The 16586-nt window shown below is 46.9% G+C and overlaps 1 protein-coding gene across 1 annotated transcript; it reads right to left on the minus strand.

Moving 5' to 3' along the window:
* Positions 1 to 10900: 10900 nt before the first annotated feature.
* LOC135376087 (uncharacterized) lies at positions 10901 to 11959 on the minus strand. Its single transcript, XM_064608665.1, has one exon. The coding sequence runs from the start codon at positions 11957 to 11959 to the stop codon at positions 10901 to 10903; it is 1059 nt and encodes a 352-aa protein (XP_064464735.1).
* Positions 11960 to 16586: the final 4627 nt, after the last annotated feature.

The raw sequence follows: 16586 nt of genomic DNA on the forward strand, positions 1-16586 counted from the left end.
CCAGGACGACCTTCTTCGTCTTCGACGCGTATGTGACTACACACTCAACATCGTCGTGACCATAACGCTTGCATTTCCCACACCTTGGTGTTTGACACTGTTTGCGAATATGTCCCAGTTGCTTGCACCGAAGGCACAACGGTGCCCTTCCTTTAACAGCCAGTAGAACTTGACACCCACAGAGCGCCATTTGGTGTGGCAGGTCGTCAACTGTCATGCCTCCTTTTAACTCAATATTGAATTGTCTCGTAGTGGATTCTACACCATCAAAGAAGGAATCTTTCCACTTTTCTCTGTTGATCTCTTTAACCTGACCAAAACGCTGCAACCCTCGTCGTATTTCCTCGTCGGGCAGGGCACCCGGCACCCAGTGCATTTTCACTTCAACGTCTTTTTTGTTGGGGTCGATGATGACGCATTTGCGCCCTTTTACGCTTAGTTCTCCGAGAGCTAAAATCCTTTCTTTCACCAGGCTGCTATGAAATCGGATGCTCCACACATGGTTATACTGATATACCCCAAACGTGGCTACATCTTCCTTATTTACAAGGGTCTTGAATACTTCAGCGAAGTGATGTTGGTTATATGGCCTTCCAGTCGGGTCAGCATGCAAGAAAAGTGTGTTTAAAGACACACTACCTGTAGGTACGGTAGGCATGATCATCTTGTAATCCTTTGTAGTCCCAGCAATTCTGTCATTCCTGTTTTCCACCCTGTTAGGGTTAGCACTCATCGTCGCTCCGCCGGAGCTCATACCGCCCACAACCGTTCGCTTTCGCTACCGGAAGTGAACTCTAGGCCGGCCGCCAACCTCCGTCCTGCATGTAGAAAAAACATGTCTACTGTCTCGTTGTGTGTTAGATAAGAAAAAATAAGCGCTGTATCCACTAGGCCGGCCGCCCACCTCCGTCCTGCATGTAGAAAAAACATGTCTACTGTCTTGTTGTGTGTTAGATAAGAAAAAAAATATTGAGTATACGAGGCATCGATCACGGCACCCATTGTATGCGAAGTAAGCGCTGTATCCACTAGGCCGGCCACCCACATCCATCCTGCATGTAGAAAAAACATGTCTACTGTCTCGTTGTGTGTTAGATAAGAAAAAAAATATTGAGTATACGAGGCATCGATCACGGCACCCATCGTATGCGAAGTAAGCGCTGTATCCACTAGGCCGGCTGCCAACCTCCGTCCTGCATGTAGAAAAAACATGTCTACTGTCGTCTCTTTGTGTGTTAGATAACAAAAAAAGTATTGAGTATACGAGGCATCGATCACGGCACCCGTCGTATGCGAAGTAAGCGCTGTATCCACTAGGCCGGCCGCCAACCTCCGTCCTGCATGTAGAAAAAACATGTCTACTGTCTCGTTGTGTGTTAGATAAGAAAAAAAATTGAGTACACGAAACATCGATCACAGCACCCATCGTATGCGAAGTAAGCGCTGTATCCACTAGGCCGGCCGCCCACCTCCGCCCTGCATGTAGAAAAAACATGTCTACTGTCTCGTTGTGTGTTAGATAAGAAAAAAATATTGAGTATACGAGGCATCGATCGCAGCACCCATCGTATGTGAAGTAAGCGCTGTATCCACTAGACCGGCCGCCAACCTCCGTTCTGCATGTAGAAAAACATGTCTACTGTCTCTTTGTGTGTTAGATACCAAAAAAATATTGAGTATACGAGGCATCGATCACGGCACTCATCGTATGCGAAGTAAGCGCGGTATCCACTAGGCCGGCCGCCAACCTTCGTCCTGCATGTAGAAAAAACATGTCTACTGTCTCGTTGTGTGTTAGATAAGAAAAAAAAATAAGCGCTGTATCCACTAGGCCGGCCGCCCACCTCTGTCCTGCATGTAGAAAAAACATGTCTACTGTCTCGTTGTGTGTTAGATAAAAAAATATTGAGTATACGAGGCATCGATCACGGCACCCATCGTATGCGAAGTAAGCGCTGTATCCACTAGGCCGGCCGCCAACCTCCGACCTGCAGGTAGAAAAAACATGTCTACTGTCTCTTTGTGTGTTAGATAACAAAAAAAAATATTGAGTATACGAGGCATCGATCACGGCACCCATCGTATGCGGAGTAAGCGCTGTATCCACTAGGCCGGCCGGCCGGCCGCCCACCTCCGTCCTGCATGTAGAAAAAAACATGTCTACTGTCTCGTTGTGTGTTAGATAAGAAAAAAAAATAAGCGCTGTATCCACTAGGCCGGCCGCCCACCTCCGTCCTGCATGTAGAAAAAACATGTCTACTGTCTCGTTGTGTGTTAGATAAGAAAAAATATTGAGTATACGAGGCATCGATCGCAGCACCCATCGTATGCGAAGTAAGCGCTGTATCCACTAGACCGGCCGCCAACCTCCGTCCTGCATGTAGAAAAAACATGTCTACTGTCTCTTTGTGTGTTAGATACCAAAAAAATATTTAGTATACGAGGCATCGATCACGGCACCCATCGTATGCGAAGTAAGCGCTGTATCCACAAGGCCAGCCGCCCACCTCCGTCCTGCATGTAGAAAAACATGTCTACTGTCTCGTTGTGTGTTAGATAAGAAAAAAATAAGCGCTGTATCCACTAGGCCGGCCGCCCACCTCCGTCCTGCATGTAGAAAAAACATGTCTACTGTCTCTTTGTGTGTTAGATAACAAAAAAATATTGAGTATACGAGGCATCTATCACGGCACTCATCGTATGCGAAGTAAGCGCTGTATCCACTAGGCTGGCCGCCAACCTCCGTCCTGCATGTAGAAAAAACATGTCTACTGTCTCTTTGTGTGTTAGATACCAAAAAAATATTGAGTATACGAGGCATCGATCACGGCACCCATCGTATGCGGAGTAAGCGCTGTATCCACTAGGCCGGCCGGCCGGCCGCCCACCTCCGTCCTGCATGTAGAAAAAAACATGTCTACTGTCTCGTTGTGTGTTAGATAAGAAAAAAAAATAAGCGCTGTATCCACTAGGCCGGCCGCCCACCTCCGTCCTGCATGTAGAAAAAACATGTCTACTGTCTCGTTGTGTGTTAGATAAGAAAAAATATTGAGTATACGAGGCATCGATCGCAGCACCCATCGTATGCGAAGTAAGCGCTGTATCCACTAGACCGGCCGCCAACCTCCGTCCTGCATGTAGAAAAAACATGTCTACTGTCTCTTTGTGTGTTAGATACCAAAAAAATATTTAGTATACGAGGCATCGATCACGGCACCCATCGTATGCGAAGTAAGCGCTGTATCCACTAGTCCAGCCGCCCACCTCCGTCCTGCATGTAGAAAAACATGTCTACTGTCTCGTTGTGTGTTAGATAAGAAAAAAATAAGCGCTGTATCCACTAGGCCGGCCGCCCACCTCCGTCCTGCATGTAGAAAAAACATGTCTACTGTCTCTTTGTGTGTTAGATAACAAAAAAAATATTGAGTATACGAGGCATCTATCACGGCACTCATCGTATGCGAAGTAAGCGCTGTATCCACTAGGCTGGCCGCCAACCTCCGTCCTGCATGTAGAAAAAACATGTCTACTGTCTCGTTGTGTGTTAGATAAGAAAAAAATAAGCGCTGTATCCACTAGGCCGGCCGCCCACCTCCGTCCTGCATGTAGAAAAAACATGTCTACTGTCTCGTTGTGTGTTAGATAAGAAAAAAAATTGAGTACACGAAACATCGATCACAGCACCCATCGTATGCGAAGTAAGCGCTGTATCCACTAGGCCGGCCGCCCACCTCCGCCCTGCATGTAGAAAAAACATGTCTACTGTCTCGTTGTGTGTTAGATAAGAAAAAATATTGAGTATACGAGGCATCGATCGCAGCACCCATCGTATGTGAAGTAAGCGCTGTATCCACTAGACCGGCCGCCAACCTCCGTTCTGCATGTAGAAAAACATGTCTACTGTCTCTTTGTGTGTTAGATACCAAAAAAATATTGAGTATACGAGGCATCGATCACGGCACTCATCGTATGCGAAGTAAGCGCGGTATCCACTAGGCCGGCCGCCAACCTCCGTCCTGCATGTAGAAAAAACATGTCTACTGTCTCGTTGTGTGTTAGATAAGAAAAAAAAATAAGCGCTGTATCCACTAGGCCGGCCGCCCACCTCTGTCCTGCATGTAGAAAAAACATGTCTACTGTCTCGTTGTGTGTTAGATAAAAAAATATTGAGTATACGAGGCATCGATCACGGCACCCATCGTATGCGAAGTAAGCGCTGTATCCACTAGGCCGGCCGCCAACCTCCGACCTGCAGGTAGAAAAAACATGTCTACTGTCTCTTTGTGTGTTAGATAACAAAAAAAATATTGAGTATACGAGGCATCGATCACGGCACCCATCGTATGCGGAGTAAGCGCTGTATCCACTAGGCCGGCCGGCCGGCCGCCCACCTCCGTCCTGCATGTAGAAAAAAACATGTCTACTGTCTCGTTGTGTGTTAGATAAGAAAAAAAATAAGCGCTGTATCCACTAGGCCGGCCGCCCACCTCCGTCCTGCATGTAGAAAAAACATGTCTACTGTCTCGTTGTGTGTTAGATAAGAAAAAATATTGAGTATACGAGGCATCGATCGCAGCACCCATCGTATGCGAAGTAAGCGCTGTATCCACTAGACCGGCCGCCAACCTCCGTCCTGCATGTAGAAAAAACATGTCTACTGTCTCTTTGTGTGTTAGATACCAAAAAAATATTTAGTATACGAGGCATCGATCACGGCACCCATCGTATGCGAAGTAAGCGCTGTATCCACTAGGCCAGCCGCCCACCTCCGTCCTGCATGTAGAAAAACATGTCTACTGTCTCGTTGTGTGTTAGATAAGAAAAAAATAAGCGCTGTATCCACTAGGCCGGCCGCCCACCTCCGTCCTGCATGTAGAAAAAACATGTCTACTGTCTCTTTGTGTGTTAGATAACAAAAAAATATTGAGTATACGAGGCATCTATCACGGCACTCATCGTATGCGAAGTAAGCGCTGTATCCACTAGGCTGGCCGCCAACCTCCGTCCTGCATGTAGAAAAAACATGTCTACTGTCTCTTTGTGTGTTAGATACCAAAAAATATTGAGTATACGAGGCATCGATCACGGCACCCATCGTATGCGGAGTAAGCGCTGTATCCACTAGGCCGGCCGGCCGGCCGCCCACCTCCGTCCTGCATGTAGAAAAAAACATGTCTACTGTCTCGTTGTGTGTTAGATAAGAAAAAAAAAAAAGCGCTGTATCCACTAGGCCGGCCGCCCACCTCCGTCCTGCATGTAGAAAAAACATGTCTACTGTCTCGTTGTGTGTTAGATAAGAAAAAATATTGAGTATACGAGGCATCGATCGCAGCACCCATCGTATGCGAAGTAAGCGCTGTATCCACTAGACCGGCCGCCAACCTCCGTCCTGCATGTAGAAAAAACATGTCTACTGTCTCTTTGTGTGTTAGATACCAAAAAAATATTTAGTATACGAGGCATCGATCACGGCACCCATCGTATGCGAAGTAAGCGCTGTATCCACTAGTCCAGCCGCCCACCTCCGTCCTGCATGTAGAAAAACATGTCTACTGTCTCGTTGTGTGTTAGATAAGAAAAAAATAAGCGCTGTATCCACTAGGCCGGCCGCCCACCTCCGTCCTGCATGTAGAAAAAACATGTCTACTGTCTCTTTGTGTGTTAGATAACAAAAAAAATATTGAGTATACGAGGCATCTATCACGGCACTCATCGTATGCGAAGTAAGCGCTGTATCCACTAGGCTGGCCGCCAACCTCCGTCCTGCATGTAGAAAAAACATGTCTACTGTCTCGTTGTGTGTTAGATAAGAAAAAAATAAGCGCTGTATCCACTAGGCCGGCCGCCCACCTCCGTCCTGCATGTAGAAAAAACATGTCTACTGTCTCTTTGTGTGTTAGATACCAAAAAAAATATTGAGTATACGAGGCATCGATCACGGCACCCATCGTATGCGAAGCAAGCGCTGTATCCTCTAGACCGTCCGCCAACCTCCGTCCTGCATGTAGAAAAAACATGTCTACTGTCTCTTTGTGTGTTAGATACCAAAAAATATTGAGTATACGAGGCATCGATCACGGCACCCATCGTATGCGAAGTAAGCGCTGTATCCACTACGCCAGCCGCTCACCTCCGTCCTGGATGTAGAAAAAACATGTCTACTGTCTCGTTGTGTGTTAGATAAGAAAAAAATAAGCGCTGTATCCACTAGGCCGGCCGCCCACCTCCGTCCTGCATGTAGAAAAAACATGTCTACTGTCTCGTTGTGTGTTAGATAAGAAAAAATATTGAGTATACGAGGCATCGATCGCAGCACCCATCGCATACGAACTAAGCGCTGTATCCACTAGACCGGCCGCCAACCTCCGTCCTGCATGTAGAAAAAACATGTCTACTGTCTCTTTGTGTGTTAGATACCAAAAAAATATTTAGTATACGAGGCATCGATCACGGCACCCATAGTATGCGAAGTAAGCGCTGTATCCACTAGTCCAGCCGCCCACCTCCGTCCTGCATGTAGAAAAACATGTCTACTGTCTCGTTGTGTGTTAGATAAGAAAAAAATAAGCGCTGTATCCACTAGGCCGGCCGCCCACCTCCGTCCTGCATGTAGAAAAAACATGTCTACTGTCTCTTTGTGTGTTAGATAACAAAAAAAATATTGAGTATACGAGGCATCTATCACGGCACTCATCGTATGCGAAGTAAGCGCTGTATCCACTAGGCTGGCCGCCAACCTCCGTCCTGCATGTAGAAAAAACATGTCTACTGTCTCGTTGTGTGTTAGATAAGAAAAAAATAAGCGCTGTATCCACTAGGCCGGCCGCCCACCTCCGTCCTGCATGTAGAAAAAACATGTCTACTGTCTCTTTGTGTGTTAGATACCAAAAAAAATATTGAGTATACGAGGCATCGATCACGGCACCCATCGTATGCGAAGCAAGCGCTGTATCCACTAGACCGGCCGCCAACCTCCGTCCTGCATGTAGAAAAAACATGTCTACTGTCTCTTTGTGTGTTAGATACCAAAAAATATTGAGTATACGAGGCATCGATCACGGCACCCATCGCATGCGAAGTAAGCGCTGTATCCACTACGCCAGCCGCTCACCTCCGTCCTGGATGTAGAAAAACATGTCTACTGTCTCGTTGTGTGTTAGATAAGAAAAAAATAAGCGCTGTATCCACTAGGCCGGCCGCCCCACCTCCGTCCTGCATGTAGAAAAAACATGTCTACTGTCTCTTTGTGTGTTAGATAACAAAAAAAATATTGAGTATACGAGGCATCGATCACAGCACCCATCGTATGCGAAGTAAGCGCTGTATCCACTAGGCTGGCCGCCTTTTGTTTTTTTGTTTTTTTTTTTATTCTGATAAAAATACACTGTACACTTTAAAAACCTTCCCTGAATGTCACCCCCTACCTAATGGCTGCTGCTTTGCGGCCGTACACTTGTCTGCAAAGATTAGCCTCCCCTTTCTCCACTTTGTTTTTTACAATCTTCCAGCAGTCTTCCAGTTCGTCGTCTTGCAGCACGCTCAATGTCCACAGCAGCTTTTCTTTAAAGCGTTTCCACGGAGGCACTGGCTTTTCTCGGCACTCGATCTCGTCCATTCTGAAACTCCACAGCGCGTATAGTCCCAGCACTATCAAGCTTGCCACTGCGTCGCTTTCCGAAGCCGCACCAAAGTCCAGAAATTTTATAGTAAGCCACTGCAGCGTGACGTCCTTCTCTATCAGTTCTCTAAACCCACACCAGAATTGCAGAGCTCTTCTGCATAGCAGAAACACGTGAGTGAGCGTTTCCTCTTCTCCCGGACAAGCCGCGCAACATATCGACCAAGGTACGATAAATCCCTTCCGTCTGAGCCATGATTTTACAGGAAGCACTTCCCAATGAAGGCTGAAGAAGAAGTCCTTCGCTCCTGTGGGGACCTTGAGTTTCCTTACTCTTTTAAGGACACCCTCGTTATTATTGGGGGGCCTGCACATTCTATAAAGCGGTGTAGGTAGACTTGCTGCGATCGTGTCCCAGTAGAGCTTCTTCTTCCCCACAGCCGTCAGGTAATCCCACGAGAACCGTTGTTCAAAAAAAGTTACTGCTTCTGCTATCTCCCTGTAGAATGCCAACGCGGGCGTTCGGCGGCTTGCGCCTACCGATGATGCCGTCCACCTCGCAATGTAAGCGCAACCAAGCACTTGAAGCGCCGCCCTTAGGAAAGGATCTTTCTGATCCCGGAAGTACAAGAAGCGTTGCACTTTTAGTTTGATGCTCAGGTTCACCAGTCCTAAACCACCTTTTTTTAAGCTAAAGAAGAGATTCGTACGTCGCATCTTCTCCATCGTCGATTTCCAGATGAAGGTCGCGCACATTCTGTGGAACTTGTTGCACGTATCTACGTCGATTCTGGAACACTGCGCAACGTAGAGCACTGCGGGGTATAGCACCGTGTTGCAGATATAGGCTCTGTTGGTGAAAGACAAATATCTTCCTTGCCAACCTGTGAGGTTTCCACGGACTGACGTCAGTTTCCTTGCCCATGTCGTTCCTCTGTCCGAATTGAAGGTAACGCCCAGATACTTTCCAAGTGTTCTTGTCCAGGAAATTCGCATGAATTTTTCCGGTGCGTACGTCCATCCGCCCAGCCAGGTCCCCAATGACTTCGCCAAATTCAAGCAGGCTCCCGATACTTTGCTGTAGTCTTGTATTGTCCTGATCGCTTCGCAGACCTGTAGTTTAGATGTGCATATAACGGCGATGTCGTCTGCATAAGCCAGCAAGTTAACGTGTTCGGCCCCCATCTGTATCCCCTTGATGTACTGGTTTCCTGCAATCCTCCTGCACAAAGGTTCCAGATAGAGAGCGAAAAGCACTGGAGATAAAGGGCAGCCTTGGCGGACCGAAGAGAGGATGGGTATTCCCTTGCCAACACTGCCATTCACCCGGAGCCGAGTAGATACTTGATTGTAGCAAATGGTGAGCCATCTGATAAGGAATCCCCCAATTTGGCATTTTCGCAGCACCGCGAACAGAAAAGAATGACTGACACGGTCGAACGCTTGGCTCAAGTCAGTTTGAAGTACTGCAAAAGGCTGAGATGATAAGTCCGCTACTTCACACACAGTGCGCATGATGTGCAAATTTCTTGCAATTGACCTCCCGTGCAGGCCGTATGGTTGATGAGTTCCTATAACTTCCCGTAGTCCGTTTTCCACTCTTGCGGAGAGAATTTTCGCTAAGATTTTGTAGTCAGTACACAAAAGACTGATAGGCCGGTAGTCAGAGAGAGATGAAGTGTCCTTACTTGATGTCTTTTTTGGTATTAAGACTGTGATGGATTGTCTCATGCTTGGCGGAAGTAGGCCTCTTCTGGCCACGTCTTCGAAAACTTTCTTCAGAATACCGCACAACAGATCGCTGAACATTTTATAGAAACTGGCCCCTATACCATCAATACCAGGAGATTTATTCCTTCCAAGCTTTTTTATAGCTCTGCTTATTTCATCTTCTGATATTTCTGTGTTGATAATCTCCTGACATTGTCCGCTCACCGTGGGTAATCCTTCCAGCCATGACCCATATCCGCCTTGTAGACTTGGCTTCTCTCTGAAGAGGCTGGTGTACTTCTCTTGAAATGCATCTATGATGTCTTCCTCCTTGGTCATGGTACGGCCCTCATTTTTTATCGCATTGATGGTGTTCCTGTCTGCTCTTTCCCGCTCCTTGAATCGGAACACCTTGTAAGGCGTCTCCTCCCTTGCTAGCGTTTGCACTCTGCTTCGAATCAGCGCTCCACGGTGTTCTTCTTCGTACAGCTTTTGAAGTTCATTTTTAACTGCCTTGATGTCTTCTTTAAAACAGCCTGGATGACTACATTCTGCTTCTACCAATATTAACAGCGTTCCCATGAGCCGTTTCTTTTCCCGTTTTTTCTCGAATGCTCTGATCTGCGAATACTCGATGGCTATTCTTTTCACCTTCTGTTTGAATCCTTCCCATGTGACAGCATTTACGTCTTCGTCCGTGCTATATTCTTCTATCAGTCTCCTCATTTTTTCCCGGAAGCCATCTTCCTCCAGGAAACTTTCATTCATTTTCCATATACTGTGTCGTTCGTTTACTTTACTGGTTGGCCGTTTCTTCACAGCAACTGACACCGAGACTAAAGCGTGATCCGAGAAGAATTGAGGCTTCACCTCATAGTTACTCACATACGGCATTAGTGTTCCGGATATATACATCCTGTCCAACCTCGCGTGGGAAGTCCCTTGGAAGTGAGTGTACTTCATGCTATCTGCCGACTTTCCATCCCATACGTCCAGTAGGTCACTATCCTGTATTAATTTCAGGAGATCCTTCCTACTTGTGTCAGCCTTCACTTGCTTGTACGAGCAGTCTTCTTTCCTCAGTACGCAGTTAAAATCACCACACATCAGGACCTCCCATGTAACGTTCACAAACTGCTTGAGCGACGCGAAGAAGTCTTTTCTGTCCGTTGTTTCATTGGGAGCATACACACATACGATTCTGATCATTCTCTGGCCATGCAGGACATCCACTATACACAGCCGTCCACTTTCGTCAAGCACACTATCAATCACAGCTAATCCCGCGTTTTTCCTCACCAGAATCAAAGTGCCCGCACTCCCACCTATTGCTGTTGAAGAGTAGCACCAAAATTTCTCCCTAAAGAAATTCACGAGTTCTTTTTCTTGTTCTATCGTAGCAATCTTTGTTTCTTGAATGCAGGCAATATCAACTCTCTCGGCAGATAACACATCGCTAGTCCACCGCTTCCGCTTTCTTGATAACAAACTCACTACATTTAATGTTCCCACCTTTATTGTCTTCGTACTTGCCATCTTGCGCTTAGTTGATAAAGCTGACGTAGCCCCTGACTAAAAGAAACCGGGATCGTCCAACTGTGATGACCCAACTTCCTCCAAGGGCAACTGTACTTCAAGGGTACGTCCCTGACATGCTTTCTTTTTTATGTTCTCCAAAATGTCTTCCTGGTTCGCTTCCGCTGATTCTATGTTTTTTCCAGTGTCCTCCCCTTTCCTTTTTCCGTACGCCTCATGTACAAGGGACCAGTCCTTCACAGTCTCTTTGCATTCTGGCGGCGTTGTTCTATTGTCTCCCGGGTCTCCTTCCCTTATATTTCCTTTCCCTGCGACGAAATTAACTTCAGCTGCTTGTTGTTCCTTTTCCTCTCCTTGCTGCATGGCATGTTCTGTGTCCTGGATATCCATTACGATGTCTTCGTTATGTTTTTCCGGCCAGCCTCTTGTCATTGAAGCATAAGTCCGAACGCAGTCCTCTTGTACATGTCCAAATCCCTTACAGCTACGGCAGTAGTCCGTCCTGCATTGGCTTCGTATATGTCCCACCTGCTTACATCGTAAACATAATGGAGGCTTCCCTGGGACCGATATGAGCACTGTCACACCCATTATTTTCAGCTGGTACGGAATGCTTTCAGTGGAAACGCCATCCTTAAGCTGTATGGTGACGGAACGTGTAGTTGTTTCCACTCCTTCCAGTCCAGGTAGCCGCCATTTCTCTCTAACAATATCAGTGGTTTTTCCATACGTGGACAGTGCCCGGCGTACTACTTCGTCCGAGACATTCATTGGTATCCAATGTAGCTTTAGCGTAACCTCGCTTGAGTTGGGGTCGATGATCATACACCTTCTTCCCTTCACTTTCAACTCCCCAACTTGCCTTAGTTTCTCTTTTTCCGCCTCCGAGTGAAAGGTGACGATCCACACGTGGTTGAAAAGATACGAGCCAAAACTTGCTATCTCCTTCATGTTCACAGCTTCTCCCAAAGGGGCCACAAAATCCTGCCCTTTGTACGGCCTGGCCGACGGGTCTCCATGAAGAAACACAGTGTTCTTTGAAATTTCACCTTTTGGTAACGTTGGCATGATTATTCTGTACGATTCCTGTACCATGTTGTTAGCCTCATTCCTCAACGACGACGATTCATCCCGGCTAGGGTTAGCTCATGATGCACACGACCGGTTAGCACAAGCGCCGGAAGTAGAATGTCCACTAGGCTGGCCGCCAACCTCCGTCCTGCATGTAGAAAAAACATGTCTACTGTCTCGTTGTGTGTTAGATAAGAAAAAAAAATATTGAGTATACGAGGCATCGATCACGGCACCCGTCGTATGCGAAGTAAGCGCTGTATCCACTAGGCCGGCCGCCCACGTTCGCCCACCCCCGCCCTGCATGTAGAAAAAACATGTCTACTGTCTCTTTGTCTGTTCGATAACAAAAAAATATTGAGTATACGAGGCATCGATCACGACACCCATCGTATGCGAAGTAAGCGCTGTATCCACTAGGCCGGCCGCCCACCTCCATCCTGCATGTAGAAAAAACATGTCTACTGTCGTCTCTTTGTGTGTTAGATAACAAAAAAAGTATTGAGTATACAAGGCATCGATCACGGCACCCGTCGTATGCGAAGTAAGCGCTGTATCCACTAGGCCGGCCGCCAACCTGCGTCCAGCATGTAGAAAAAACATGTCTACTGTCTCGTTGTGTGTTAGATAAGAAAAAAAATTGAGTATACGAAACATCGATCACAGCACCCATCGTATGCGAAGTAAGCGCTGTATCCACTAGGCCGGCCGCCCACCTCCGCCCTGCATGTAGAAAAAACATGTCTACTGTCTCGTTGTGTGTTAGATAAGAAAAAAATATTGAGTATACGAGGCATCGATCGCAGCACCCATCGTATGTGAAGTAAGCGCTGTATCCACTAGACCGGCCGCCAACCTCCGTTCTGCATGTAGAAAAACATGTCTACTGTCTCTTTGTGTGTTAGATAAGAAAAAAATATTGAGTATACGAGGCATCGATCGCAGCACCCATCGTATGTGAAGTAAGCGCTGTATCCACTAGGCCGGCCGCCCGCCTCCGTCCTGCATGTAGAAAAAACATGTCTAGTGTCTCGTTGTGCGTTAGATAAGAAAAAAATATTGAGTATACGAGGCATCGATCGCAGCACCCATCGTACGTGAAGTAAGCGCTGTATCCACTAGACCGGCCGCCAACCTCCGTTCTGCATGTAGAAAAACATGTCTACTGTCTCTTTGTGTGTTAGATACCAAAAAAATATTGAGTATACGAGGCATCGATCACGGCACTCATCGTATGCGAAGTAAGCGCGGTATCCACTAGGCCGGCCGCCAACCTCCGTCCTGCATGTAGAAAAAACATGTCTACTGTCTCGTTGTGTGTTAGATAAGAAAAAAAATAAGCGCTGTATCCACTAGGCCGGCCGCCCACCTCCGTCCTGCATGTAGAAAAAACATGTCTACTGTCTCGTTGTGTGTTAGATAAAAAAATATTGAGTATACGAGGCATCGATCACGGCACCCATCGTATGCGAAGTAAGCGCTGTATCCACTAGGCCGGCCGCCAACCTCCGACCTGCAGGTAGAAAAAACATGTCTACTGTCTCTTTGTGTGTTAGATACCAAAAAAATATTGAGTATACGAGGCATCGATCACGGCACCCATCGTATGCGGAGTAAGCGCTGTATCCACTAGGCCAGCCGCCCACCTCCGTCCTGCATGTAGAAAAAACATGTCTACTGTCTCGTTGTGTGTTAGATAAGAAAAAAAAATAAGCGCTGTATCCACTAGGCCGGCCGCCCACCTCCGTCCTGCATGTAGAAAAAACATGTCTACTGTCTCGTTGTGTGTTAGATAAGAAAAAATATTGAGTATACGAGGCATCGATCGCAGCACCCATCGTATGCGAAGTAAGCGCTGTATCCACTAGACCGGCCGCCAACCTCCGTCCTGCATGTAGAAAAAACATGTCTACTGTCTCTTTGTGTGTTAGATACCAAAAAAATATTTAGTATACGAGGCATCGATCACGGCACCCATCGTATGCGAAGTAAGCGCTGTATCCACTAGGCCAGCCGCCCACCTCCGTCTTGCATGTAGAAAAACATGTCTACTGTCTCGTTGTGTGTTAGATAAGAAAAAAATAAGCGCTGTATCCACTAGGCCGGCCGCCCACCTCCGTCCTGCATGTAGAAAAAACATGTCTACTGTCTCTTTGTGTGTTAGATAACAAAAAAAATATTGAGTATACGAGGCATCTATCACGGCACTCATCGTATGCGAAGTAAGCGCTGTATCCACTAGGCTGGCCGCCAACCTCCGTCCGGCATGTAGAAAAAACATGTCTACTGTCTCTTTGTGTGTTAGATACCAAAAAAAATATTGAGTATACGAGGCATCGATCACGGCTCCCATCGTATGAGGAGTAAGCGCTGTATCCACTAGACCGGCCGCCAACCTCCGTCCTGCATGTAGAAAAAACATGTCTACTGTCTCTTTGTGTGTTAGATACCAAAAAATATTGAGTATACGAGGCATCTATCACGGCACTAATCGTATGCGAAGTAAGCGCTGTATCCACTAGGCTGGCCGCCAACCTCCGTCCTGCATGTAGAAAAAACATGTCTACTGTCTCTTTGTGTGTTAGATACCAAAAAAAATATTGAGTATACGAGGCATCGATCACGGCACCCATCGTATGCGGAGTAAGCGCTGTATCCACTAGGCCGGCCGCCCACCTCCGTCCTGCATGTAGAAAAAACATGTCTACTGTCTCTTTGTGTGTTAGATAACAAAAAAAATATTGAGTATACGAGGCATCTATCACGGCACTCATCGTATGCGAAGTAAGCGCTGTATCCACTAGGCTGGCCGCCAACCTCCGTCCTGCATGTAGAAAAAACATGTCTACTGTCTCTTTGTGTGTTAGATACCAAAAAAAATATTGAGTATACGAGGCATCGATCACGGCACCCATCGTATGCGGAGTAAGCGCTGTATCCACTAGGCCGGCCGCCAACCTCCGTCCTGCATGTAGAAAAACATGTCTACTGTCTCGTTGTGTGTTAGATAAGAAAAAAAAATATTGAGTATACGAGGCATCGATCACGGCACCCGTCGTATGCGAAGTAAGCGCTGTATCCACTAGGCCGGCCGCCCACCTCCGCCCTGCATGTAGAAAAAACATGTCTACTGTCTCTTTGTCTGTTCGATAACAAAAAAATATTGAGTATACGAGGCATCGATCACGACACCCATCGTATGCGAAGTAAGCGCTGTATCCACTAGGCCGGCCGCCCACCTCCATCCTGCATGTAGAAAAAACATGTCTACTGTCTCGTTGTGTGTTAGATAAGAAAAAAAAATTGAGTATACGAAGCATCGATCACGGCACCCATCGTATGCGAAGTAAGCGCTGTATCCACTAGGCCGGCTTCCAACCTCCGTCCTGCATGTAGAAAAAACATGTCTACTGTCGTCTCTTTGTGTGTTAGATAACAAAAAAAGTATTGAGTATACGAGGCATCGATCACGGCACCCGTCGTATGCGAAGTAAGCGCTGTATCCACTAGGCCGGCCGCCAACCTCCGACCTGCAGGTAGAAAAAACATGTCTACTGTCTCTTTGTGTGTTAGATACAAAAAAAAATATTGAGTATACGAGGCCTCGATCACGGCACCCATCGTATGCGAAGTAAGCGCTGTATCCACTAGGCCGGCCGCCCACCTCCGTCCTGCATGTAGAAAAAACATGTCTACTGTCTCTTTGTGTGTTAGATACAAAAAAAAATATTGAGTATACGAGGCCTCGATCGCGGCACCCATCGTATGCGAAGTAAGCACTGTATCCACTAGGCCGGCCGCCAACCTTCGTCCTGCATGTAGAAAAATCATGTCTACTGCCTCTTTGTGTGTTAGATAACAAAAAATATTGAGTATACGAGGCATCGATCATGGCACCCATCGTATGCGAAGTAAGCGCGGTATCCACTAGGCCGGCCGCCAACCTCCGTCCTGCATGTAGAAAAAACATGTCTACTGTCTCGTTGTGTGTTAGATAAGAAAAAAATAAGCGCTGTATCCACTAGGCCGGCCGCCCACCTCCGTCCTGCATGTAGAAAAAACATGTCTACTGTCTCGTTGTGTGTTAGATAAGAAAAAAATATTGAGTATACGAGGCATCGATCGCAGCACCCATCGTATGTGAAGTAAGCGCTCTATCCACTAGACCGGCCGCCAACCTCCGTTCTGCATGTAGAAAAACATGTCTACTGTCTCTTTGTGTGTTAGATAAGAAAAAAATATTGAGTATACGAGGCATCGATCGCAGCACCCATCGTATGCGAAGTAAGCGCTGTATCCACTAGACCGGCCGCCAACCTCCGTCCTGCATGTAGAAAAAACATGTCTACTGTCTCTTTGTGTGTTAGATACCAAAAAATATTGAGTATACGAGGCATCGATCACGGCACCCATCGTATGCGGAGTAAGCGCTGTATCCACTAGGCCGGCCGCCAACCTCCGTCCTGCATGTAGAAAAAACATGTCTACTGCCTCTTTGTGTGTTAGATAACAAAAAAATATTGAGTATACGAGGCATCGATCGCAGCACCCATCGTATGCGAAGTAAGCGCTGTATCCACTAGACCGGCCGCCAACCTCCGTCCTGCATGTAGAAAAAACATGTCTACTGTCTCTTTGTGTGTTAGATACC

This window comes from Ornithodoros turicata, unplaced genomic scaffold, assembly GCF_037126465.1.
Source record: "Ornithodoros turicata isolate Travis unplaced genomic scaffold, ASM3712646v1 ctg00001028.1, whole genome shotgun sequence".
Lineage (NCBI taxonomy): Eukaryota > Metazoa > Arthropoda > Arachnida > Ixodida > Argasidae > Ornithodoros > Ornithodoros turicata.